Raw genomic sequence first — 25,328 nt, 5'->3', positions numbered from 1 at the left:
CAAAATAAATAAAAGCTGAAATGGTGATTTGAGAAATAGTTCTGTAGAAACGCCTACCATGTCAATTTCTAATAAACCTGGTGTAAATCACTAAATTATTTTTTATGTTATATTTTTTCCTACATCTTTCAACAAGGTTTATTAAAAGATTGTAATGACGTTTAATTGAGAATGCGTTTAAAGTACGATGAGTACCGCTAAATATATCATGATGGACTCGGTTGAAAGTAGTGCTTGAAAATAACCTACTAAAAGAGGCTGTGAACCGGCAAGCTGATTTTTCATAGCTAATCATGGGTCGGAAGTGTGATTATTTGGTGCTACGCTCCGCTTCACCGCAAGGCTATTTTTGAACTTGATGGAAAGTGTTGATCATATAAATGGAGATATTCACATAGAGTGTGTCAGCAAACCACGCACAAGTTCTAAAATGGTCATTGTACAGCTGCTAAACAGTTCATGTAGTTAATCCTGAGATTTTCATCTCACCAACATAAAAGTTCTGAGAAAAAAACGAGGTGAATAAACACAACGAAGTAAACACTAAAAAAGATTCATATTTAATAATTCGCAGTATATACCGAGTTTTCTGATATATTATGGCCAATAAATGGTTTTTTTTGCAATCTTTACACAATTGTGGAATATTCTCACAATTTATTAAACCGAACGGAAAACAAAACCCATAATTGTTGAACAAATGGACAAAAAAACTAATAATTACATCACCGTACGACCTATAAAAAGTATTATCAGCAAAGATGAGCACTCAGATGAAGTGGATACGGAACATGGCATGCAAAAACGTACCAAGAGAAAGAGCAGATTCAGAAGATTGAAACGCGTGACAAAATCGCCTTGGTCAGATTATGAAAAAAGTGTTAGGCCCAACAGACACAGAATAATAGAACAGATATATGAAAGACATGAGAAAAAAACTTTTAATGAATACTTTGATAGGAAAGAAAGCGTTAAACTGGTTGAAAAAATCGATTTTATCGATGAAAATGTTCTGTATAAGCACAAATTGGGCGTGACCGGACTTGCATTGTTCGATGAAAACAATATTGTATCATGCAGCTTTGACAGCAAGATCTACGTTTATAACATGGTTGCAAAGAGCTTAAAGATCTTTTCTGGTCATTGTAAGGGAGTGACCGGTATTTTTGTGAAGGAACCGTTCGTTTACTCCGTTTCGTTTGACTGCAAGTTGAAGGTATGGAATTTACGAAACGAGAGATGTGTATTCAGAAAGGCCTTGGACGTAGTTCCTCTGAAAATTTTTGTTGACATGTGTGATGTAGAAGACGGTGTTGTAAGTGCTGATCTAAGTCGAGAGGGCAGCGTTAGTGTGAAAGGTCGGTTAAATGAAATACGCAGTGACAACGAAAGTAGTGCGCAGTATTCCAGGAGAAAATCTATGAATTATACCTTTCATTCTTGCAGGCGTAAAAATGTACAAAAAGATGATAAAAAAATGATAAGTTGGTCCAGGAATATCAATTGCATTATTATCGGCACATCGGAAGGCATAGTTGTACTTGATTGTAGTTCTGAAGAGATAAAGAGTGTTTTGCTGGGTTTTGTGCTGGATATCCAGTCTGACGCACAGTCTTATTATGTTTTGACATCCAACAGAGATCTTTACGTCATAGAGAAGGCCACGTTCGAGATATCGAAAGAATTTAGGGATGTAGACTGTTTTGCCGTTCATGGAGCAAAGCTCAGCATGGGAAAATCAGAACAAGTACTAATCTATGATAGTGCCACAAAAGAATGTACGGAAATATCATCATCAAATAATTGTCTGTTGGCAACAAATGTAGATGGGACGATTATTGCAGCCAAGACCGATGGTAACATTGAAATTATCAAAAGCTTAGCAATTAAAAGCACCATTGATGGTACCGATTCTATTCAGAGTGTTTGTGCAGCCAATGGTAGTTTTATACTCATTGGTACGGAAAGCGGATTGATCAGAAAATACAGCCTGGATTGAAGAACTATTTCTCTTGTACAGGATGTTTCGTGTTTTGTAAATAGAAGCGAGTAAAAAACATCTCAACCATTCGTTTTGCTACGACATAAAAAATGAACTTAACGCAAGCGAACATAATAACAACCAGGATAAAAGCTGTTGATACTATTCTAGGCATATGGTGCACCAAGAGAATCTGTTTGTGTGTTGATGTGAAGTATGAGACGATAATTAAACGTTATTAAAAAAAATTGTTGACATAATAAAAGAGTCGAAAGGCAGACAGAACACACCCTGCATACGAAGCATAGTCCATGTATAGTATTTTATACCTGACTCGACTCATTTATCACGGTACTGGTTCATCAATACGGATTGCCAAACAGGATGTACAAACCAGATTAAATTTGACTGAACGTATTTTTACATATGCAGCGTACTATAAAATAGAATACATACCGCAACACATCATTGCTAATATAAATGCATTTCAGCTCATGCGCTATGGTTCATATTACATTTGCTGCATTCGTTACCGCGATATTGGTAGCTATGCCATCGAGTCGTGTTTTTAACCGGTCACATATTTAACAAAATTGCCACTGCGAAGCAAGAGCGTAACATAGACTGCAACAAATGCTGATATATTGGAAAATCATGTTCGGTAGGTAGAGCAGAGTTTATAATTAACGTATAGTTTTATGGAGGTACGAACAACGACTCGTGCCTTTCACGAAAGATCTTTGCTTTGATGAAATGCAAGCCCGCCTCAGCTTAACAGCAAAGATCAAACGCAACTCCGTAATTTTCAGCTGATATAATCGTAGCTGGCGGTCTAATCCGTGATGTATATGAAGAGCCGTATATGCAGCGGTGTTAGCTTCAGTTACAACGGTACACTTTGAAGGGAATGCTATGTACAAGCAGAGATGAATGCAATCACATCGAGGAATAAACCGCAATCCGAATACCACTCGAAAAAATAGTAAAATCAAGGAGCACTGAAAATACCTGCTTGCACAGATCATGAAAAGTTTTGAAAATAGATGCACTTCTTTTGTTATGGCATTCTCTCATCTCTTGCCGCCTAGTTCAGTGTTATACGGTGCATGCTGCGTAAATAGGTAGAATAATACAAGCATTACGTTGATGTAAGGCGATAAAAGCCCAGAATATAGCGAATCACTAGCAATAAAACACGTTACACACCGATTATAGCGTTACAGTGCGCCCCATCATCTAACAATTCATTAGGATAACATAAGGCACTACCATATCAAAAAAACACCTTACCACGTCAACACCCCAAAAAAATGCACTTTTGTGTTATTCTGTATTTTTCATGTCACGTTGTGCTGATGTATTTCTCTGGTTCGCATCCACTTATAATTTTATATTTCAAACCCCGTATGAAAATTCATTCGATCACACACACAGCGAGTACATCGACAAAAGAGCACAAGACGTGCTCTTCTCGTAAACTGCACTACAAAAAAACAGATCAGGATCCTCTTGCGAACCAGCGAGAATACATGTGTGCGCTGAACGCAGTGAAAATTGAAAGATTGTTGGCCAAGCCATTTGTCAGGAATGTGGAGTGTTTTGGTGATGGAGTCACCCGTGTGAGTGTGTGGGATCATTTAATTGCATCTTGCACGTACACGGACGAGATCGTGGTCAGAAGCGGAAGTGATGTTATAATGACCGGGCATGTTGATGGGCTTAAAGACATAGCAGCTGCAAGGAATGGGGTGTTTATAGCCTGTAGCAACCGTTTGCTGTTCTATAACAACAATATTTTCTTCACAAATGAGAGTGGTAGGGAAAAAAGTTGCGAAGAAGAAATGGTTGAAGACAGCAGGATGAAAAATAGTTACGTAAAAACGGCACATGAAACGATGACTGGTCCAAATATGGAAAATATGTTCTGCGTTAAGGCCAAAGGGAACGCCGGAAATATCCCTGCTACCAAGTTTTGGACATTTTCTGAAAATTTGAATTGCATCTTTGCTGGTAAAGACACACTCGTGTGTTCCGGTGATGGCTTCATCAAAACGATCAATTCATACGGAAAGGTTGCAGCAACCATGAAATGTAACGATAGTTACAGAGGAGTTAAGCAGAACAATGAAATTTTCTTCTGTCGTTCGCAGCGCAATCTAGATTTAATTGATGAGAAGAGCCAGAGTGTCATAATTTCCGAAAGATTCGGTTTCAAAACTAACGATATTGCGTTCAAAGACAACGTCTACTTCGTTACTGCCAACGAAGACAGCTTCGTGTATTTGCACGATGTTCGTAGACTGAACGTTCCTGTTGCAAAGTTCGTAGGACATGTCAATTCTGTAACAAGCATTGACTTTGTTGACAACGAAATTGTTACAGGAAGCATCGATAAGACAGTGAGAATATTTAACTCTTATGATAGATTGGCACGAGATGTGTACCATAGCAAGCGAATGCTTGCGGTTAACGCTGTTTCCGTATATAAAAAACGCTTTATTCTGAGCGGAAGCGAAGATGGAAATGTCAGACTGTGGCGGTTGCATGCATCCGAAAAAGAGAATATGAGCAGAAGAGAAAAAAATGCGCTGGAATGCAATCGAATGCTAAAGGAGAAGTATTACCATGTGGGTGATGTCAGAAGGATCGATAGGCACCGTTTCCTACCCAAAGAACTAAAAGGTAGAATAAGAAACGAGACAGAGCATCACAAAGCGGTAGAAAGAAAGCGAAACCGTGTAATGGAAAAGAAACCGGAATAAATATTTTATGTTGAGTGCTTGAACATTTGTTTCTGGCAGAGAAGCTGAATATAAATAAATTTTTTATGAAAAGTTCTGGAATACTAGAGAATGTGCTGATAATTTCCCAAATATTCTAATTAAGACCGTTAGCACCCTTTGGTGTGAAACAAATCCTCTCGTCTTGCTTGACCGTGTAATATTGCGATTTATCGTTATAAAGCCATTCATTTGAATTTCTTGTCCGAACCAGTTACAGCCTGTTTAGGGGATAGAACAATAGCGAATGAGCTGATGTTCGTAATTTGCAATGTGCCATACGATCCGTTCGCTCATCCAATTATCTACTGTTGCTGTGCGACCAACACTCTACAAACAAGATTTGATCAGCATTGTGCTCCAAACTGACGGCCTATTATCATCAAATATCACGAAGCGGCTACAACGATTACTAAAATTGGTATGTCATTTATCACCCATGAAACGGGACGTAAGAGTAGACTTCGAGCATGTAGTAAGGACAAAAAAACAAAAACTGAACTTACGCACACTTACACCTTTTGACCACAATTATATAAGGAAAAAGAGGGAAGAGGACAAAAAAATCAGCGCAATACATAAGAGTCTGAAAGCAAATGAAAAAAAATTCAAAAAGAAAAAGGCTGTGCCCAGTAACGTTGAGGTACCAAGTAATTTGAAAACCAAACTACTTCCCTATCAGAAACGAGGGCTCGATTGGATGGTCAGCTGTGAACAATCCCCTGTCAACGGGGGTATTCTAGCCGACGAAATGGGACTGGGAAAGACCATACAGATCTTATCATTGATACTAACCGGACATCAAGGTGATATTAATTTAGTTATAGCACCAGTTGTGGCCTTGAATCAGTGGAAGAGCGAAGTAGCGAAACACACTTTGGGAATAAATGTGATATCACAGGACAACCAAAAACTGAAAAGTGACCAAATCAATGTTATACTTAGCAGTTATGGAAAGATTGAAAGCATCTATAGGCGGAATAAAAACCTGGTAAAAGCTGGCGGGTCTAGCAGTCTAATAAAAACGGGGAAACCTGGCGATTTACAGCAGCAAATTGCGAGCAAATATGATGATAATGATAATACTTTCCTGTTCAGCAGTATATACGAGCTGCATTTTCGGAGAATCATTCTCGATGAAGCGCACGCGATCAAAGATTCGCGAAGCAGCACTAATACAGCAATAAGCCGGTTAAACAGCGACAAAAGATGGGGTGTTACTGGAACACCTGTTCAAAACCGAGTGAGCGATTTATTTTCGCTCATCAAGTTTTTAAAAATAGCACCGCTGGGGCAGTATTTCTGCAAAAAATGCGAGTGTGCATCATTTGTTTGGCTTAACCACGGTGTGCGAAGAGGATTTTGCTCATGTGGTCATTTTGGATCGCAGCATTTCGGCTGGTGGAACAGGAAAATAACCACACCAGTGAAACTTTTCGGGCTGACAACTCGCAACAGAAAAATTTTCAAGTTGATAGAACGAATTAGCAAACATTTTATACTGCGAAGAACAAAGGTTAAATTGGAAAAAGAACTCGGTCTCCCGAGTAAGCAGTTGCGCATTATTCGTTCGTATTTCAGCAAGGAGGAGAAAGAGTTTTATGAGAGCATCTACAAGAAGACAAAGTTGGAGTTCAACGCGTATATCAGTCAATGCGATACATCGTATGTCAACATCTTTTCGCTGATACAGAAGCTGCGAATGGCAGCTAACCATCCATTCTTACTTTCCAAGAAGAATGCGCTAATTTGCTCACTTTGTCACGAGGAGATTTTTGAGCCTGTATGGTCAAAATGCGGACATATGTTCTGCAGAAAAGAAGCCGAGATGTATTTTTCAGCAAATAGAAAGTGCCCAGTGTGCCATCTGAAAATCACGATAGATTTCTTCGATGAAAGGGCCATTAAAGAGTTGAAATATGCGAACGAGAGTACAATAGTGGATAATGATGCTGATACTGGTAATAATACCGATTTGGCAAATGAACACGATTCTATTTATGGCATATGTGGCGCTAGAAAAACCGACTCGAAGAATGAAAGCAGCACGCGTGTGACCGATCAAGATTTTTTGGACAAGGACATGCCATTCTATGGACAGAATTCAATATCCAAATATATTTCGGAGGGCGAGGCAGAGCATAGCATCCCGAGAGGCGTTAAAGGGAGCGTGGTTGACATAGGCAACTGGAGAAGTAGCACAAAGATGGAAACGTTAATGGAAATGCTGTACAATATACAGTCAAATGCGCGTACTTCATCCAACAAGTCAATTATTTTTTCGCAATTCGTTAATTTTCTTGAAATGCTATCATGGCGGCTCGAGCGAGCTGGGTTCAGATGTGTTAAGATATATGGTTCGATGCCGCAGACACAAAGAAAGGCAAGCATAGAATCGTTTCAGAATGATTCGACAATTAAGATATTTCTGATATCGCTCAAGGCTGGTGGTCTGGCATTGAATTTAACCGAGGCGAACAATGTTTTCCTGATGGACCCGTGGTGGAACCCAGCAGTTGAAGAACAAGCCATGGACAGAATACACAGGATAGGGCAGTTTAGGCCGATAAACATTTATAAAATCGTAATTGAGGACTCGATCGAATCAAAAATAGTTGAATTACAGAAGAAGAAAAAAGCGTTGTTTAATTCCACTGTTGAGAATGATTGTGGCGCGCTAGAAAAGTTAGAACGCGAGGACCTGATCTTTTTATTCAATTAGATTACGGAACAGATGTCATAAAATTGAAAGGCAGTGTGTTCAAGATATCATCTGTGCTGATCATAGCACTTCATTGTTATCGAAATAGGAGTTCATCAACGAAAATGATGTTTAAAAACTACGATGTAGTGGAATCTGTGAGTCTCAGCATTTCTTATAAAAATAGCGCATTGTGAACATGTTTTGTACTCGGATCTTAGATTTTATTGAACCGCAACTCAGCAGTACTCTGCACTGTTGCTGAAACGATGTCTTTGACACAGTTCAAAGAGTTGTTCTTGGACAAAGAAACAAGATACATTTTTGCTTGGCAAGTCAAGGCTATAACAGCAAAAATATTGTGCAGCGTAGATCACTCACCGTCAATATCTTTTCTTTTGGCTCATTTGTGTAGTTTATGTTTCTGGTAACGCAGGTAGAACAGAGCATCTGAAAATGTAATTTTCACCAAGCAGTATTTTAGTATGTTTGAGGATCAATTCCATGGTAGTAGAGCCTATCAAAGACCCGTATTTTTCAGCTATTTACATTTCATACGAACAAAAGAAGTTAATTAAACACGTTGGAATGGTATCTAATGTGTGTTAGAGTGCTATTGGTATTCAATTTGATTCTTGCCCTGCTCTTTTTACTAGTATGGAATTTTTTTCCATCGGTAGGGATGGAAATCAGCATTTTCTCTAAACCTGAGGGATTAAAGATCGAACTGATCTTTTATTTACACGAGAAATGATGGTTTTCTCTGTCGTGTTATTTTCTTGTTCATCGTTTTTGAACCTGTGCCAGATTCAAGGCAGAGACACAACACAAACATTAATGAGTACTAAACAGCATCGAGTTGTTCTTTTCATTTGTAAATTGGTTTTAGGTACTTTCAAATGGTTATGTGTAACCATTGCTTGGTGCTCACTTGTCAATGTAACCACTGATAATAATGTCGCAGCACGCTGATTACCAATGCTTTTACTTACAAATAATGATACGAGAAAATAAGATGATAACCAGCTAGTCTTTTGACCTTTTAGTTGGATTAATTCAGAACTAGCACAGTTCAAAGCATAAAACAGAATTAAAGGTTACTAAATTTTGAATCACACAATAAAATAGTTAAAATTGACTTTCTCATACTTTTTCGGCATTAATTTTTTGTGATCTATATGGAAAGAATTTTTTGGCGCGAGGATTGCTGAATAAAAAATAAAACATGCGATTTACCAACACGAGTAACCACAGTAGATATTTAATTAACCTATTTATACAGATTGAGAAAATTAAATGATGTGATTAATCGTTCATTAACTATTCTCACCGTCTTATCATCTACTGCTAATATCTGTCATGACTATCATATGATCCATCGTATGAATTACGTGTGCTACTTTTACACATAACGTGATCATGTGCTGGAGAATTATAACTTGGGTGATGGGTGCTGACAGAGCTGCCTCTGATCATAAAATCCGTATCGATTCTTCGATTTAATGTAGAATATGACTCCTCGTGTCTCCTCTTTGATTCAGCCACAATGTACTCTTTTATATTTTTATCCTTCGCACGTCTGTTCTGGAACCAAATCTGTACGTTCTTCATAGGAATGCCAATTTTTGCAGCCACTGATTCCTTGGTTTCGGAAGGCGGATGGTGATTTGTCCGATACGATTTTTCTAAAATACCCAGCTGCTCCTCAGTGAGCTTAGTTCTTTTACGTTTAGATGTTTGTGGTTTATTGTAACTTCGCAGAACTTCGTGTGTGGAGTCGATAAATTTCACAGCTTTGAATGAAGAATTTCGCCCCATAGTGCAAGGGTAATTACTTCTTTTATATGTACAGGCTCCTTTTGAGTAGTCTGGCTTGTACTCAAATCAAGTAAATTGTAAAATTATAATTTTTATGTCAAATTAGCCTATAAAGGTTAATTTTTACATTTCACGAGTAAATTAATTTATCATGATCAAAATTATTGGTAATCTGAGAGGTAGAATATTTTCGTATGATCAATGGCACGTATGGATGACTCTCTTGATTTGAGACGCAAAAGGAAACAAAGCTTAATAGTAATCAGCAAAATAGCCAGAAGTTGAAAAAGCCTGCAAAAATTTTCAAACAGAGACAAAAAATTCTCACAATATCAATATGTTCATTAAAGACAGCAAATTAAGAGAATTAAGCTAAGTAATTTGGCGAATATGATATAAAATTTAAAAGTTAAATGGACCAGAAACTAATTAGATAGATTGATCAGATAAAGATGTGCTGATTTGATCGACTAACGAATCAAATGTGTTGCAATCAAAATTAAGAGTGTATTACAGCGATAAGTCTAAATTTACACGGTTTTTTATTGTGGAATGAATCGGAAAAAGAATAAATATCAATTATGGAAAAAATCCGTTTTTGCGATAAATTGTTGGAAGCACAAAATATAGTTTGCTGTTTTTCTAAAACTCAGAAGTACGAACTGTACAGTGTAATAGCATCTCTTGGCCATTGTATACCTTCTTGATGAAGATTTGCTTGTCTTTGATCCAAATTTACTTATCATTTGATTTGTGTATCAAAATGTGCGAATTTATTTAATCAAGAATTAGTACTAAGCAGCACCACCAATTACCGGTCTATTCACCGTTAGACAGCATTTAACAGATACTTACGACTAGCTGCTTGTATAAAAGTGCGGGCAGTAGATGCTTGCCATCACCAGAATACTAGCTGCGCCAATTTCGCTTATAAAAATGGGAAAATTTAATTATCGACGCAATGAAATTTATTCTTCTCGTAACACTTGTTGTACGTTGTATAGTACCGTTTCTCAAGTAATACACTCCTCAAAAGGCGCCGAAGAGTTAATTGTCTCCAGCAATCGCATTTTAAAACATATTTTTTTGCTAAAAATAGTCTAGCATTCATTCAAAAAATGCATGGAACAGTAATGTTCATCTTTTCATCACACGGTAATTTGGAAAATAAAAAATTTTTACCTTTTTGAAAGGGGTGGATAATGTATCATCACTAAAGGGCTTGATCAGCTTTTGAGTCTCCCTTCTATCTATCGACGGTAATTCCGGATCCTCATGCTTTTGGTACATAATATTGCATCTTCTTTGTTCCGCTGCGTATGCCAAGGTACAAAAGCATGGTAACCTCAAAAAGTTAGTGGTGAACCGCGTAAAGCATATTAATGAGGATAATTTGAATCTTAGAGCACATCTGCAACACGTTTCAAGCATGTACCATTCTTCTATTTGGATAAATATCCTTCGATTATTGGTGTATTGCTAATATGATTGATTGGTTTATTTGATGTTTGATATAGAGTTTCAAAAACTGATATTTTGGTCATTGGCGTGGGTTGCTCTACAAAGCGTCAGAATAAGCATTTTTCATATCAAACTTGCGTTTAACACCGCTCTATACCGGATTTGAACCATAAAATACGTTAATTGCGCAAAATATCACCACATTTGCCATTTAAGTTTTATTATAATTTTATTTTATGTTAGGATACACGCTCTACAAATAATTTATCCGTGGTATCAGCTTGGATCCATGTTTATATGAAAGATTCTTCATACGGCAAATCCAACAATAAAAGCTTTGATCATAATCGCTAGGATGGTTGCGGTGCCGTGCCACTGTTTTCAACAGTTTCGATAGGTGATGCACCAGGAAAGTTTCTTCGATACGATTGCTACGCAATCTCGGCTGTAACACGTGAAAAAAAGATTTTGTCATTTATTTACTTGCCCGAGGATCATTCGAACCTTGAAGATCAAATTTTGTATTACTATGCCATTTAACCGATTCCCAAATCGTTTATTTTCCACTAAAAGTACGTTTGCCTACCATCTCAAATAAAAACAGCATTTAAACAAGCCCACTTTTCTGGTTCGCAAGGTTGATAATTGCAGCTCGCCTTTGGTTCATTGGTTCTAAATTCTTTTACCCTCACCACATGCGGCTCGTTATAAAAAATTTGCCACCAAAAATTACAGAAAGCAACATAAGAACGATTTTTGAAGAGTACGGTACCATCACGGACATATTTCTTATGAAAAAGAATGAGTTGGTTAATAGGGGGGTGTGTTTTATAGGTTATAGCAAGCAAGAGTATGCCAGAGAAGCGATCAGGCAGAGACACCGTAGTTACGTCCAAAATAGACAGATAACGCTTGAAATGGTTAGAGATGAAGGATTAAAACAGTTAACGAAAGAATTGAAAAGTATGGGAAGCGAATCCAATCGTGATGACGACGATCTACCTGTCGAAATAAAGAGCAAATCGTTGTATTTAACAAAATTGCCACCAATGGTATGCAAAGAGGACATTTTGAACTATTTTAGTGATTGCAGTGTTAAGGACATTGAAATGCTATTGGACGAGAAAACAGGCAAATTCTACGGCCATGCCGTAATTACGATGAACGATCTCGAAAGCGCAAAGAAGGCAATGGAACGAAAGGATGTGCTTTTAGGGCGTAGGATTAGTGTATCATTCTACAAAGAGCCTTCATCCAAGAAAACTTACTATTCACAGCTGTTTTTTAATTTTGAATCTGTGGTTGAGTCAATTTGCAACGAGGAGAAGATTACGAGAAAGGAGCTGCTGAATTTGAAGGATGAGAACTTAGGTACGCGCATATCTCTGGTTGAGACACATCTTGTCGAGCAAACACGCCGATTTTTGGAGAACAACAATATCAACCTCGATAATTTGACCGGAAAAGTAAATAAGAAGGTCCTTATTGTACGGAATAGCAATCTCCTGTCCCTTAATTTCAGGAGCTGTGCCATAAAAGTGGCACCGTCCAAGTGTCTGGCGCTCCTTGAGTTCAAATCTGAAGAGGCGGCTAAAAAAGTTTACGATGAACTGCAATACAGGAGAGTAAAAGACAAGGCGATATATGTCGACTTTCTGCCTGTGTCGAAAGTTGAACACAAAGAAATTGAATTTACAAACAAGATTATCATCAAAAACATACCATTCCAAGCTAATAAGGAGGAGATCAAGCGCATATTGACATCACAGGTTAAGCTGAAGGATATAAGACTCCCAAAAAAGAGAGACGGCATGCACAAAGGATATTGCTTCGTTACTTTGAACAGCCCTGAGGACGCCAAGGCTGTGTATCAATATTTCGGGAACAACACACACTTATACGGCCGAAGATTGGTCATCGAACCTGCCCAGAAATGATACGGTGAAGTGCCCGTCTGACACCATTTCACTATTCTGCAAATAAAAAGTTACGGTATAAAACGAAATATGATTTAAAGAGCAGCACGATCCAATTGTTTTGTCAATAAAGATCATTTATACACCAATTGCATCCATAATTGCACTGTGTTACGAATTGAATGGGAATAAACTTTTTGAACAAGCACAGTGTTACACTTCCCTAATGGTGCTGGTTGAATGCATAACTCCAACGTTTTGCCAGGCTCACTTCCATAGAATTTTGCCACGCATCATGCTAATAACACCTGCCAACAAACAGCAAGCTGCTTTAAAGCTTGTTTCAGATATAAGCACGGCCATACGTTCCGCAAACAAAAAAATGTATTTACTATCCCATTCATACAACATAAGTTTTTGTTACACGTTCTACGTTATAAATGGTGTGATTCGATACCGTTTCATGTTTCAAATAGGGATATCCATCAAAAACACAAAACAAGGGTGCACCCCCAATGGAACTCGATTATTACTTTTATCCCGATGAGTACTTGGAATATGATTTAGACGACTTGAACATCCCAGTTTCAATTTTCTTTGAGACATGCGAAGACGAGCTAGAGGATTATCCTCTGCCACATGCCAAGAATGAAAAGTTTAAGCTTGACTTCGGAATATTTGACTTTAACATAAAGTAAAACTAATATAACAGATTGTATACGTGATTTATACCGTGAACAACACACAAATTACGTTTATTTCTCGATGCTATTTACTCGTCGCAACTTTTACAAGAAATTACCGTTCCTCATGTCTTCTTAATAAAACATCCTTTTGCAGCACAGCGTTATGAACACTACCATTTTTATTTAAGTAGCGCTATGTTACTTCATAATTTGGTGTACATACATGGTATTTCTGTTCCTGCCACGTTGTTATGAAGTGATTGGTATCGCTTCAACCAGATGATTACTTTCCCAATTAAATTATTAGTATACCTCCTCACACCAGGCTTGCCACACAATCCATGACCTAATACTTGTTCATACGTACAGAGAAAAAACCTGCCCAGTGTTTAGCTTGTGCAAGTTATTTATGGCCTGCTATACTTATCTCGACTTGTAATCCGATACGGCACTGATTAAACAATGTTAAATGAACAATCACGTTCACATATTAATGTTCATATGATGTACTACATTCAAGTTGGTATTAGTTCTCGTTGTAGGGGCATTCTTTAGTTGAGGAAGCACAATACTACTTTTTACTATTCTTGCTTTACTTCTGTAACCATCCATGGATGAACGAATAAATGATACATTATCACATGTTTATTTTACATTATTATTTCTAGTACTACCGCACTGTTGCACAAACACTCCTACACACGACTCGTTAATCCAAGGCTTTCAAAAATATGTTCGGGAAGAAGAAAAACATCAGGATTGCATGGTACTTCTTTGCTTCCTGGTACCAGGGAGGTGCACATCACACTCGTGAGAATATTCAATTGATAACACGGCCGTAACGTATGAAAATACGCTCGATGCTGAGCATATATCAACGGAGTGGCTCATGAACCATTCGTATGATACCTTTTTTTATTTTTTTCGCGTTGAACTCTCATAATTTGCGGGTTAATGATACAACAATGGCTGCGATTATGTGATATACGTATGAACGTGATCATTTCATTGCAGGCGTCCGCTTCTCTTATTTCCCGCCACGGGAGGACAAGAACTTCCGTGCCATATCGCTCTTTTTTGCCTACAATCCTTTCTGCGTTCAGCTATCACAATCGTATGAACCATCGTTCCCATCGATCGGTTATATCAAGACGTGTTTGGGTGCTCGTCCATGACTTATGTCACAGCTAATCTCCGGCCTGTGCTGGTGAACAATCTTACACTTTTGAGAAAGTACGAGCAGTGTATCAGAGCTAACACACCACTTTCGGGATAACCAATACGGTCTACAGCTCAAAATACACGAATCAGTTCTGCAAGCGCAACAGATTCGCTAGATGCTACGCAACGAATTGAAGCGATGCACCACGGATGGCTCAACACTGTGAATCGGGATGTTAGAACAAATAAAAGATAAAAACATCGTTACAACCGCAATTCTTGTGGTCTATAGTGTAAAATTTTGTAGTGCTCAATATAAAACACGAATAAAAACGTAAAATAGTTTAAATTTTACTTTTATCAAAGGTTAAAAAATTGCTTTCATAGACTTTCATTATCCTGGAAATGTTGGGCGGATCGAAGTAGAAGAGATCTATTCTACTGATATCACTCTCAATAAAACCGCTCACTCCTTTTCTACTGTGAATATTACAAAACACGTTCACGATATTCCTGTTCAGGTACATCACATCGTTTTTGAACAGCGTATTGATGAAAGTTTCGTATGTATTCGCGTATGTCTGCTTAAAGCAGAGTATGTATAGAAAGTACTGAGCAGCATTTAAATACAGGAATCGGCTTTTCAGATCCTTAAAATATTTGAAAAAGCACGAGATGGCCTTTGCTATCAGATTCTCTTCCATCTTTCTCCGTACAAGATAAGACGAAAAATACGCGATATAATGGCCAGAAAGCGCGTGATTCCTCTTCAAAGACGAGAGAAAGTACACAAGCACATCCTCTGGATCCATATTGTATATCAAAAACTGCACATACCTCGTCTTAGATGTGAACACGTATTTCTCAAAAATATCAAAGACTCCCACAATCCCTACATCCTTGAAGAAACAATCGAGCTTCAAAAAAATGTTGGTGAATGTCTGTATTTGTTCTCGTAACGTTTTATTTTTATCGTTGCTTATTGGTGTAGGATACATAGACTCTATTTCGTTCCATTCCTCGTCAGAGAGAGAATCGTACTCAGATGCAATATTTACATCAGTTTCCACCATAAAATCAACTACCTTGGCTAGCAAAGACCTCCGCAGCAGCGGATCGTACAGCAGCTCAACGCAATCACAAACACTGTTTATGTTTGCAAACAGACTCCTGGTATTTTTCAGAATCGCAATTTTATCTCTGTTGGAAAGTGGCTTGTCCATTGAGATGCTACGCAACACGGGATCAATTGCGCCCGCCTTGGCACACTTTTTCTGTACATCGGACACTTTCGCAACATTATCTGGCGCCTTCTGCACACCAGCCATCCTCGTACCGGCACCGTCCCTTTTCTTACACCGACTCTTGCCCAAAACTCCTGCACAGTTCCCAGCTTTCAGCTTATTCACACTTTTCTTCACTTTTCTGGTACGAAGAGCCTTTTTAGCGCTGCTCTTTTTGTTCACCATTTTTTACAATTCTAAGGGCCTTGGAATTAAAAATTAAAATTACTGAAAAATGTCACCATTGTATACAATAACGCATCGTGAACCGTATGTAATGGTGTAATTTATGCGGCGAGTAAATTTAATTTACTGCCATTCATGCATTCTAAGAGCACTATTCGTGCTAAATTAAATTTACTTCTCGTACAGACAGCCTTTTATATAATTCCACCGTTTTTTGTAATTGAATGCCCAAATATTAGAACTTGATGTAAATGGTTGCTGGTGAGGAGCTATCGATTCAAAAAATGGTTGAGTGCTAATAGAACACGATTACACTGCTCTAAGTGCACACATGCCACATACTCCCTCTCTGGTTTTTTGTCTTCATGGGGCTGTGCTACGTGGCAAAAGAGGATGGGTGGAACTGTGCGATACTGTTCTGCCGGCATGTAAGTACGGTAATGAGGATATTTGTGTTGTATAACGCCTTTAAAGATATTTTACCTCTGCAAATATCGCTGTTGACCAACAGCCACAGATAGGTATATTGTACGCCGATTCATGGCGTGATTAAATTTTGATAGATATAAACTGCTATTTCGTGGAATGACTCTAAAAGTGATGAAGAAACAAACATGTTTGGAAAAAATGAGATGAAATAAAATCAGAATGCTGGAAAAGTTGTTTGGGCACTGTGAAATGGGAAATATACAAAAATGTTTTTGACTAAAATAATGCAAATACTTTATTTATGCATTTCAGGTATAAAATGACAAAAAATACAAATTGCATGAAAAATCTTGAGCAGTGCTTTAAACTGCCGATGAGCAACGTAAACATAGTTAACAAAGTGCTGAACTATGTGAACAAAAATACGATGAACAAACAGAATGTGTACCGGTACATCGTTGACGAACGAATAGATTTGGACCATTGTATGAGTGAATTCGTCGATTCAGAAATTCAGATAAAATTTGTGATCTTGCTGCGCAGGGTACTGCCCAACAACGAGTTCCTAAGTATATTTGAAAATCACGGCATGGAGGTGTCAGGGCTAGTGTGCAGGAACATAAGATGGTACTGCTGTGAGTTACTAACACGCTACAACAGGACCACAAAAATATTTGGATACAGTTTGGACGGGTACAACATTATTGCAGGCACTGATCAAAGACAAAACACACCCACCAACACTTCGTACGTGTTTTTCAACCGGTCGGATATCAAGCTGTACGACAATAAGAAAATAATATCACTGGCGTACAAAACTGTGCTTGGGTACTCTCTTGACACGACCAAATTAGTTTTATACAGAGAAAATATCAGAATAGAACTTTTCACCTCTGACATTTGTAGTGAAGCGGTAGATAAAAGGTTCCTGGAACTGGGCATTGCAAAGACAAGTAGTCGTAGCGATAAGGCGTGCAGCAACACGGAAATGACAAATGCCATGAAAGTATCGGTACCTATAAAAAATATCTGCATGAAAAGCGATGAAAATATCAGCGGAGACAGCACAAGCTGCAGTTTTGTGCAAAAAAAGATTCAAATGGAAGACGGCTTGGAGTTCACTATCACGTCAAAAATGAAAAGATCCATGCGCTTCGATTTCCGAAAGGCTTTTGACGACTCAGCCAGTAATGATTGTACAGAGAACAATGAACGAACAAATATGTGGCCTAAGAACCAAGGAGTACGTGATGTAAGTGGTTTGGATGAGAGGAATGAAGAAACTGGTACTAGATTGATAAGCAAACACGTGATGAAGGATCATGAAAAAGTGAGCAAAGAAATTGTAAGTTTTGGAAGATCGTGTACATCGAATACCACTGGGCATGCGGTGGAGAAGAAGAAATTACGTGATAAATGTCTCACAAGCAAGCGGAAGAATACTGTAGAAATGCCTAAAGAAACATCAATACGCAAAATTTATGAACAAGTGAGCAATCCGTTTCTTAATTTCTCTTCCTCTACCGGTGGGTCAAATAATGACATAATTCACAATGGCTGCGATCAGACTTTTAGGTACGAAAAGATGAACAAAACGTTAGGTAACGGATCATCAATCGAACATAGTACGGTAAACGAACACAAAAGGAAAAGTTTAAGTTCTAATATTGACGAAATACTCGGTTCTAACACAGAGGAAGAGCATATGCGGCCGTTCCGTAAGACAGAGCAAACTGAAGTAAATCCGCACAGCTATTTCTGTTCCTCTAATACCGGAAATATTGAAGTTATTCCCAATAAGAGCCATGTAAAAAACAATAAAAGCTCATTCAAATCAGCCGGACGGAGAAGGAGTAAAAAGAAGAAAAAGGCGCTTGCAGAAAACATATCATGCATAGAAAAACACGTTCTATATCATAAAAGTAATCTGCGTACTACCAAAACTTCGAATGTTAACACAACAAATTACTGTAAGGGACTGATTGGAGATATAGCAGCATCGAAAGAGGGCAAAAAGTACAAAAGTATAATCGAGGAGCACATGATAAGCTATAAAAAATTGATCTCTTGCACAATGAGCGTGGTAGAAAGAGATCTTAAAATGTTATCTAAAGGGATTAAGCACCTCGTAAATTATCGAATAAAGTACCGTTAGACTGTCCTGGTCGAATAAGTAAAACATGTGCGTGCATGGGGATGTATTCTTTTTGATCGTACATCATTGTTTAATGTCACATGTTTTAATTTAATGGTATTGAAAAGGCTCGTTCTGCAGTGCACCTTGTTCACCAAAAATCGCTTATTTGCCTCCCATACAACAACACCTAGATAAGCACACTTTTCTTACCTGCTAGGGCCAACCGCAACCGTTGGTATTCGGTTAATGTTTCGATACCGAGCTAAGGGAGGTATTAAATCCACTACTGCCAACATACGGCAATTTAAACTGGTGCAAACCCGGGATATGGTTTCAAAAAGAAACACAGCAATAATCAGATGAACGCATTTGTTGCAATCAACCAGTGAACTATTATATAAGAAATTATGAATCATAGTAATTTTAATATTACGGACTCTTTTACAATCCATGTCCTTACAGTTATTCCTTTTCGTAGTCCTCAAAATCAAATGCCTTTCTAGCATTCTTTAACTCCTCATTGGTCAGTAACAAGTCCTTAACTCTCATGTATTTTCTTCTATCCTTCTTCAGAATGTACAGCAAATCATCTGTTTTCGTCTTTCCCTTTATTTTCGCCATGTTTTGTGTTTTGATCAACAAGTTCTTGAGATAGCCCTGAAGATAATCATGGAGCACTTCTATCGTATCATTTCGCGGTATTATGGCGTCACCAAAACCGTACATCATCAGCTTTAGATCTTTGGCAAAGGAAACCTTTTTTTTCTCTTTCATGATGGGTTATCGGTATTTTCTCATTTGTTGCGATGCTAGAGAATAATACGCGGAGCACTTACGTTTATCTACGCCACCGAATGGTTCTGTGTATCCTGAAATGTTGAATCGGTGTAAAAACTGGTAGGGAACTTCGTAGAAAAGCTTAGCTGACCGTTCTGGAATAAGCAAAAATGCCTTACTCGAAAATGTATCATCATAACCACGGATCACAAATCGTAATAAGGTAATGACTGTGGTGCATGTAACAAATAAACAGCAATGTTAGTAAAAAAACACAAAATAACGTCAAAATTATTTAAAGTAGTCTTCCATCTGGTTAATCACATTCTTCGGCAAAAAGCCGGTTGCTTGCTGCTTGAGCTTTGCCTTCTCACTTGCGCTCATTTTGGACGTATCTGCGTTCAAAAGATTCATAAAACCTTGATTATTACCCAGTTTCTTCATCAAATTGGCCATCATTTCAAATTGCGCCACCAGCTGAAGTACCAATTCTGGTCTAGTCCCACTTCCTCTCGCGATTCTTGTAACTCTGGTAGGTTCTCTTTTCAAAATTTCACCATCAGAGCCCAGCTCCTTTTCTGTCATAGAATCAAAAATGCACACCATCTTTCTGAGAACTCCCTCATCAGACATGGGGAAATTCCCCATTCCAGGTATCATTTCCATAACTTTGCTCAGGGGACCAAGCGACATCAACTGCTGCAGTTGCAGATTGAAATCTTTAAGCGTGTATTTCCCACTTCTAATCTTGTTCACAATCTCTTTCTCGTCTATCTTGAGGTCTTTTATCTTCTCGGCCAGTCCCTCCAGGTCTCCCTTTCCCAAAATCTTATTTATAAATCGCTTTGGACTGAACACATCCAAATCATCCATTCCCTCGCCACTACCGATAAACTCGATCGGACACTTGGTTATCGCGACTGAAGAAATGGCACCGCCCGCCTTTTCAGCACCATCCACTTTTGTCAGAATAATGCTACCCAAATTTACCTTTTCTTTGAATCCCATAGCCTGATGCTCGGCACTTTGTCCGATCCCAGCATCCATGACAAAAACAATGTTGTCAGGCGCTATAGCGTTTACAATCTCCTCCATTTCGTTAAACAGATCATTCTCCTGCGTGTGTCTGCCGCTCGTATCAACCAAAATAACCTCAAACTTATCCTTCTTGAACTTTTCGACACCCTCTAAAGCAACCTTTACCGGATCTGGGTCGGAGCTGCCAAAATACGGAACATTAATCTTCAACGCATTCTGCTTTATTTGGTCAAATGCACCCGCTCGAAATGTATCTGCGCACACTATACCCGCTTTATATCCTTTCTTTTTATAAAAATTCGCATATTTACACACAGTGGTTGTCTTACCTGCGCCCTGCAACCCAACCAACATGATAACCTGTGATCTTCCCCGTTTGACTTTGTAAGGCTCACACTTCGGATCGACAAGATTTACCAGTTCGTCAAATATGGCGTTGTATACCCATTTTGCCTTGTTTATACCTGGCTTAAATTTCTCATTTTTTATCTTGTTGTCTAAATTAATCTTGAGCTGCGTTACACACTTAGTACCCACATTATTTTGTATAAGCTGCCTTACTATATCTTTTATGGCAGCGTCTATCGCCTGATCTGTTACATCCCTCCCAAATAAATTCTGTAATGTTGAATTGATCGACTTTCCGAGATCAAAAATCATTCAAGGGGATGCAATTTAATTTTTTATTTATTTAAGACCAGAAGCGCTTTTATTGCCACGTACCTATCACAAATTTGGTTTGGAAGGTGACGTATTGAGATAAAAGATAAAAATGAACATATCGGAACATGACAGCTTATATAACTTATGCATGGTGGAAGAGAATATGATAGGATTACTAAATAGTGAAAGCACTTGATAGGACAGTGTTCGATAATTTTTGTGGCCTTTATGTTGAAGGCTCCTCACCGAATTGGTTCTAACAAAGGACACACCATTCATTATCAAGACTATGATACAAATAGAACGATCATGTAAATAAAAGCCTATCGTTACGTTTATTGATTGCAAAGAAAGTGATATGAAATATGCGGGACTTTTAACATGAACGAACGAACGAACTTATAAACTGAAATGATTCTACTAACATGTTGACTTCGGGCTCTACCAAGTTAAGCGCAAAAACGTGTTAAAACGCTCTGAATCAAAAAATAATTGCAAATGTGCAGCTCATAACACAAACTCTACTGTAAAACTGCCACGAATTATTGTTTGAATGGATAAAGTATTTGGTCCAAAACGGCGAAGAGGAACATTCGCGTTGGAAACAGCTATATTTATACTATAAAATACATTTTTTCCATGATAATGGTTTATTCCAACCTACCAATTAACGCATGATAGATTGTTTGAGGTTAACACATGAACTAAAAGTGGGCGAATAACGAAAACTCTTCGTAAAAATCAAAAAAACGATACCGCACCCGTTAATAAAGTGAACTGTGTATATTTTTGAACGGAATTATGGTTCAAATCACTAATTAAATCATCTCGTTACTGCAGATTAATAAAAAGTGAAATAACGAATAAAATTTCTACGCTAAAATAATCTTTCCTTGACTCGACTGATTAAAATCATTCTTTCGTTACGATCGCTCAGCAGTTCCTGAATCATGCTATCCTTTTTTGCAATCTCTCTAATTAAACTCTCACACACATCCTGAGAGAGTAAAAGCTGTTTTATCAACGCATCTCTTTCGTTTATGAGGTTTAATATCTTTGATTTGCCCGGGTTTAGAAATGTTAAAACTGATGTTTCGTCTGTTTTAACCGTGTTCTTATGAATATAGGAGGTTTTCTTTCTGTCGTCGCGTTGTTTTAGTGAAGTAGACGAATTTGTATCCCGATCTGGTGCATTTGCCGTGTCTTTCTGTAATTCTACTTTTATAGTATCACATTTCACTTCTTCGTGCTTTTCTGGACTTTCTTCACCATGTGCACTAGATAAAATACTTGTATCAGTGCCGGACACAATACTCTCTTCGCCTTTATTTGTGCCAGTACCCGAGACATCAACACGTATTTTTTCGGTGCTATTTTTCTCTATGGCCTCTTTTCCAAACTGCTCCAAACTATCCATTTGATAAGACATGTACTTCTTCACCAGGTCATAATAGATCCATTTTTCGCAGCTCTTTCCCAGCTTCTCCTCTTTCATTTTTTTTCTGCAGTTTTTCATGAAATTATTGAATATATTCTGAACAACCAACGGGTCATCAATGTTTTCTATGTTTTCTGCGATCTTTGTCCACAATAATTTGTGATTCTTTGAATCCTTTCTATTTTTATTGAATTCTTTGTTCATTTCAGGATCAAATCGCAGCATGAGTATTTTCTCCAGCAATTCGTATCTTTTTTTGCCGATCATAGGGAGTGGACGAACCCGAAATTTAAATATAAAATAATTGTCAGAGACCAACATATATAATGGTTCAAATATGATTGTTCACTATTATTGCACTACACCGGTACATCACTATATCGAAACATGTTTGGTACTACCGTTTGAGTAGCGCAATGATTAATTCATAGAACAGGCCGAGCCAGTAAGTAGCTTGCACATTATCAGTTATTAATTTGGTGGATAGCTCGTAAATATCAACTTGATCGGCTCAATACTCAAATTTAACGATTACCGACATTATTACACGAAAATAACAAATATATTTCACACAATGCCAATAAATCCACAATTAAGTTGTGATTATGGTGAATCAATAAATCGTGTGTTCACCACTCCGCATTCGCTGGTAGAAGTAAAATTAGTTACGGATGCCGGGCATGAAAATTTAAGTGGCATTACGTGCACATCAACTAATAACTTGCAATAACCGCTCCTAACAAGGTTAGAAAACACAAAACACGCCACTATCATGTCAAGTCCAAATTGACTTTCATAATTTTCTATTTTAAAAAATGTGGACGATACCGTAGATCCATGTCAAGGATTTTGATGATGCTCGCAATTATCTCATTCTATCACGTAAGTTCAACTGCTGTAAGAGACAATAGGAAAGAATTCTCCAGCGGTTTTTGTAAACACTCGATAAATCCTGATCAGAAGGTAGGCGGGGATGAGCTAAGTAACGAGGAACAAAAAGAACATAGCAAGAAGGAATTCATGATCAATACACATATAGAAGAGTGTACAAAAGACACGAATGTAAGACTGATGATGAATGATCCGTTTTATTACCCAATCCTACGATTCATACGTACGAACACCAAACACAAGCATCCAAAGTATGGTAGGCCCGTTGCTATATGCGGTCCGAAGCATATTTATCTGCGATTGGATAATAAGACACGTTTAGATCAAATTAGAATTTATTTAAAGCTATTGCGGTATTGTCTTAAAGTTGCTGCGGGATTTTACGAGCCACTTCTCAAAAAGTTAAAATCGGAGATAGGGTGGAAAACTCGTTCACAAACCAGAGAAGTTGATGAAATATTGGAAGTAATATTTCAACTATCTGTGTGTAAAAAAAATATCTTCAAAATAAGTAGTATTCTGCATGTCCAAATCATTTCGCTGGGTGCTAACGCAAAAATGTTAGATTTGCTGGAAATATTTGAACAATCACGGCAAACAAACCTTTTAAGTATAAAAAGTTTATACACAAAGCTGGAGAATATACTGTTTGCAAATTGTTATAAAAAAATGAAATCTTGTTACACTGGAATGCATGGATTAACCAACAACAAAAATGAAAGACTTGACACTGCAGATATTGTTGTCAGTGCATCAAATTTAACGAGTCAAAGCGGCAGGCACGTGCGATACAAAAGGGTCAAACACAGGATCAAAACTGTGAGCAGCCACGAAGTAGCACTCAACCTAGATAACGGATCAAACTATACTTCTGTCAACAATACACGATGCCTTGCACAGCAAGATGTATTTGTCGAACATACCCATCATGTGTCAAGTTCTAAAACCAACATTGATAACCAAAATACGAGCACTGAAGATCGGGTAGAAGGTTGTAATCGCAAAATGAATAAGGGAACGAATACATCACATGAAGAACATTACGAAAATAGATATGAAATGGTGGGAGTAACCTTATATATCGTGTCAGATATGCAGAAGTATGAGCAAACGAAAATATTCATTGAGGCTAGTCCAACGGCTCCCTCGACCATTTCCGGGATGGCACGAGAAAGTAAAAAATGTCAAGAAGCTCACGAGATGGTAAAAATAGTAATAGAATCGAATGAATCACACAAGTGTGGTTGTCATGCCAAAGAATACCGGCTGAATGGTTTGATTGAACCGATATCGAATCGTAAATGTGTGACAGGCAAAGATGTTTTGGAAGAAAGCAAGACAAAAATTATTGACCCACCAACTGATGTTGATCATAAACCTAAGCATCAGAATGATAAAGGGCAGAAAAAAAAGAAAAACACAATCATACTGGCATGTATGTTTTGTGTGGTTATAATTGTTCTTGCATTTATCATAACGTGTATATGTCGATGGAGACAAGTGAAGGAGATGCTTAATTGACTATAAAAACACCTTTTCTTTAACATAAAATTTTATTTACAGCCCTTCTATTACCACACAAACAGTTTTTCCTGACTCAGTTCAGGGTACATACTGTAATTCGCTTATATTATAGCTACCGTCTTTTGACCTTTACAAAGTGCTCTTTCAGCACTGCAACCAATCAGCTGAACAATCATCTTTTCGGCAAAACATTTAGCGAATAACTCGTCTTGACCCATTGTTCCGCCTAAGTGTTGGCGACATTTCGCACAACCATCATACGTTACTACAGCGCACGTTCTGCCGCAGGGATTACTTGGGACAATCAAAAAATGAATGCTGTTACTCCAAGTGGTCGATGTGCGGCCCTTCACTCTCTCTCACTTTCATGCGAGTCCGAAAGCATCAGCTCATTTTGGCCAAGTTGCCTCAGCCCAACTGCCAATAACCAATAAATTGCGTTAGCTTTACCGTGTAAT

The 25,328-nt window shown here is 37.9% G+C and overlaps 12 protein-coding genes across 12 annotated transcripts; 6 read left to right on the top strand and 6 right to left on the bottom strand.

The window, feature by feature from the left end:
- The first annotated feature begins 630 nt into the window (after positions 1–630).
- VCUG_00706 (uncharacterized protein) lies at positions 631–2,206 on the top strand. The gene has a single exon (XM_008075536.1). The coding sequence runs from the start codon at positions 701–703 to the stop codon at positions 1,997–1,999; it is 1,299 nt and encodes a 432-aa protein (XP_008073727.1). The 5' UTR covers positions 631–700; the 3' UTR covers positions 2,000–2,206.
- Positions 2,207–3,291: 1,085 nt separating this feature from the next.
- On the top strand, positions 3,292–4,792 carry VCUG_00705 (uncharacterized protein; the record flags this gene model as incomplete). Its single annotated transcript, XM_008075535.1, has 1 exon — positions 3,292–4,792. One exon carries the CDS (start codon positions 3,292–3,294, stop codon positions 4,741–4,743), a length of 1,452 nt encoding a protein of 483 aa, XP_008073726.1. The 3' UTR covers positions 4,744–4,792.
- Positions 4,793–5,032: 240 nt separating this feature from the next.
- Positions 5,033–7,483, top strand: VCUG_00704 (uncharacterized protein; the record flags this gene model as incomplete). The annotated part of the gene is made up of 1 exon (XM_008075534.1): positions 5,033–7,483. One exon carries the CDS (start codon positions 5,033–5,035, stop codon positions 7,481–7,483), a length of 2,451 nt encoding a protein of 816 aa, XP_008073725.1.
- A 1,326-nt stretch (positions 7,484–8,809) lies between these two features.
- On the bottom strand, positions 8,810–9,280 carry VCUG_00703 (uncharacterized protein; the record flags this gene model as incomplete). The annotated part of the gene is made up of 1 exon (XM_008075533.1): positions 8,810–9,280. One exon carries the CDS (start codon positions 9,278–9,280, stop codon positions 8,810–8,812), a length of 471 nt encoding a protein of 156 aa, XP_008073724.1.
- A 2,156-nt stretch (positions 9,281–11,436) lies between these two features.
- On the top strand, positions 11,437–13,496 carry VCUG_00702 (uncharacterized protein; the record flags this gene model as incomplete). Its single annotated transcript, XM_008075532.1, has 1 exon — positions 11,437–13,496. One exon carries the CDS (start codon positions 11,437–11,439, stop codon positions 12,676–12,678), a length of 1,242 nt encoding a protein of 413 aa, XP_008073723.1. The 3' UTR covers positions 12,679–13,496.
- A 1,352-nt stretch (positions 13,497–14,848) lies between these two features.
- On the bottom strand, positions 14,849–15,975 carry VCUG_00701 (uncharacterized protein; the record flags this gene model as incomplete). Its single annotated transcript, XM_008075531.1, has 1 exon — positions 14,849–15,975. A coding segment is annotated over one exon (1,127 nt), but the record flags the coding sequence as incomplete, so codon positions are not given.
- A 728-nt stretch (positions 15,976–16,703) lies between these two features.
- On the top strand, positions 16,704–18,557 carry VCUG_00700 (uncharacterized protein; the record flags this gene model as incomplete). Its single annotated transcript, XM_008075530.1, has 1 exon — positions 16,704–18,557. One exon carries the CDS (start codon positions 16,704–16,706, stop codon positions 18,555–18,557), a length of 1,854 nt encoding a protein of 617 aa, XP_008073721.1.
- Positions 18,558–18,745: 188 nt separating this feature from the next.
- On the bottom strand, positions 18,746–19,045 carry VCUG_00699 (uncharacterized protein; the record flags this gene model as incomplete). Its single annotated transcript, XM_008075529.1, has 1 exon — positions 18,746–19,045. The coding sequence occupies one exon, from the start codon at positions 19,043–19,045 to the stop codon at positions 18,746–18,748; it is 300 nt and encodes a 99-aa protein (XP_008073720.1).
- Positions 19,002–19,313, bottom strand: VCUG_00698 (uncharacterized protein; the record flags this gene model as incomplete). The annotated part of the gene is made up of 1 exon (XM_008075528.1): positions 19,002–19,313. The coding sequence occupies one exon, from the start codon at positions 19,311–19,313 to the stop codon at positions 19,002–19,004; it is 312 nt and encodes a 103-aa protein (XP_008073719.1).
- A 294-nt stretch (positions 19,314–19,607) lies between these two features.
- VCUG_00697 (signal recognition particle protein SRP54) lies at positions 19,608–21,014 on the bottom strand (the record flags this gene model as incomplete). Its single annotated transcript, XM_008075527.1, has 1 exon — positions 19,608–21,014. The coding sequence occupies one exon, from the start codon at positions 21,012–21,014 to the stop codon at positions 19,608–19,610; it is 1,407 nt and encodes a 468-aa protein (XP_008073718.1).
- Positions 21,015–21,665: 651 nt separating this feature from the next.
- On the bottom strand, positions 21,666–22,722 carry VCUG_00696 (uncharacterized protein; the record flags this gene model as incomplete). Its single annotated transcript, XM_008075526.1, has 1 exon — positions 21,666–22,722. One exon carries the CDS (start codon positions 22,720–22,722, stop codon positions 21,895–21,897), a length of 828 nt encoding a protein of 275 aa, XP_008073717.1. The 3' UTR covers positions 21,666–21,894.
- Positions 22,723–23,292: 570 nt separating this feature from the next.
- VCUG_00695 (uncharacterized protein) lies at positions 23,293–24,867 on the top strand (the record flags this gene model as incomplete). The annotated part of the gene is made up of 1 exon (XM_008075525.1): positions 23,293–24,867. One exon carries the CDS (start codon positions 23,293–23,295, stop codon positions 24,865–24,867), a length of 1,575 nt encoding a protein of 524 aa, XP_008073716.1.
- Positions 24,868–25,328: the final 461 nt, after the last annotated feature.

This window comes from Vavraia culicis, assembly GCF_000192795.1.
Source record: "Vavraia culicis subsp. floridensis unplaced genomic scaffold supercont1.8, whole genome shotgun sequence".
Taxonomy (NCBI): Eukaryota; Fungi; Microsporidia; family Pleistophoridae; genus Vavraia; species Vavraia culicis.
This window is presented reverse-complemented; position numbering and strand designations above follow the sequence as displayed.

Coding starts and splice junctions, on each gene's coding strand:
- VCUG_00706 (XM_008075536.1), top strand. CDS start 701: ATGGACAAAAAAACTAATAATTACATCACCGTACGACCTATAAAAAGT.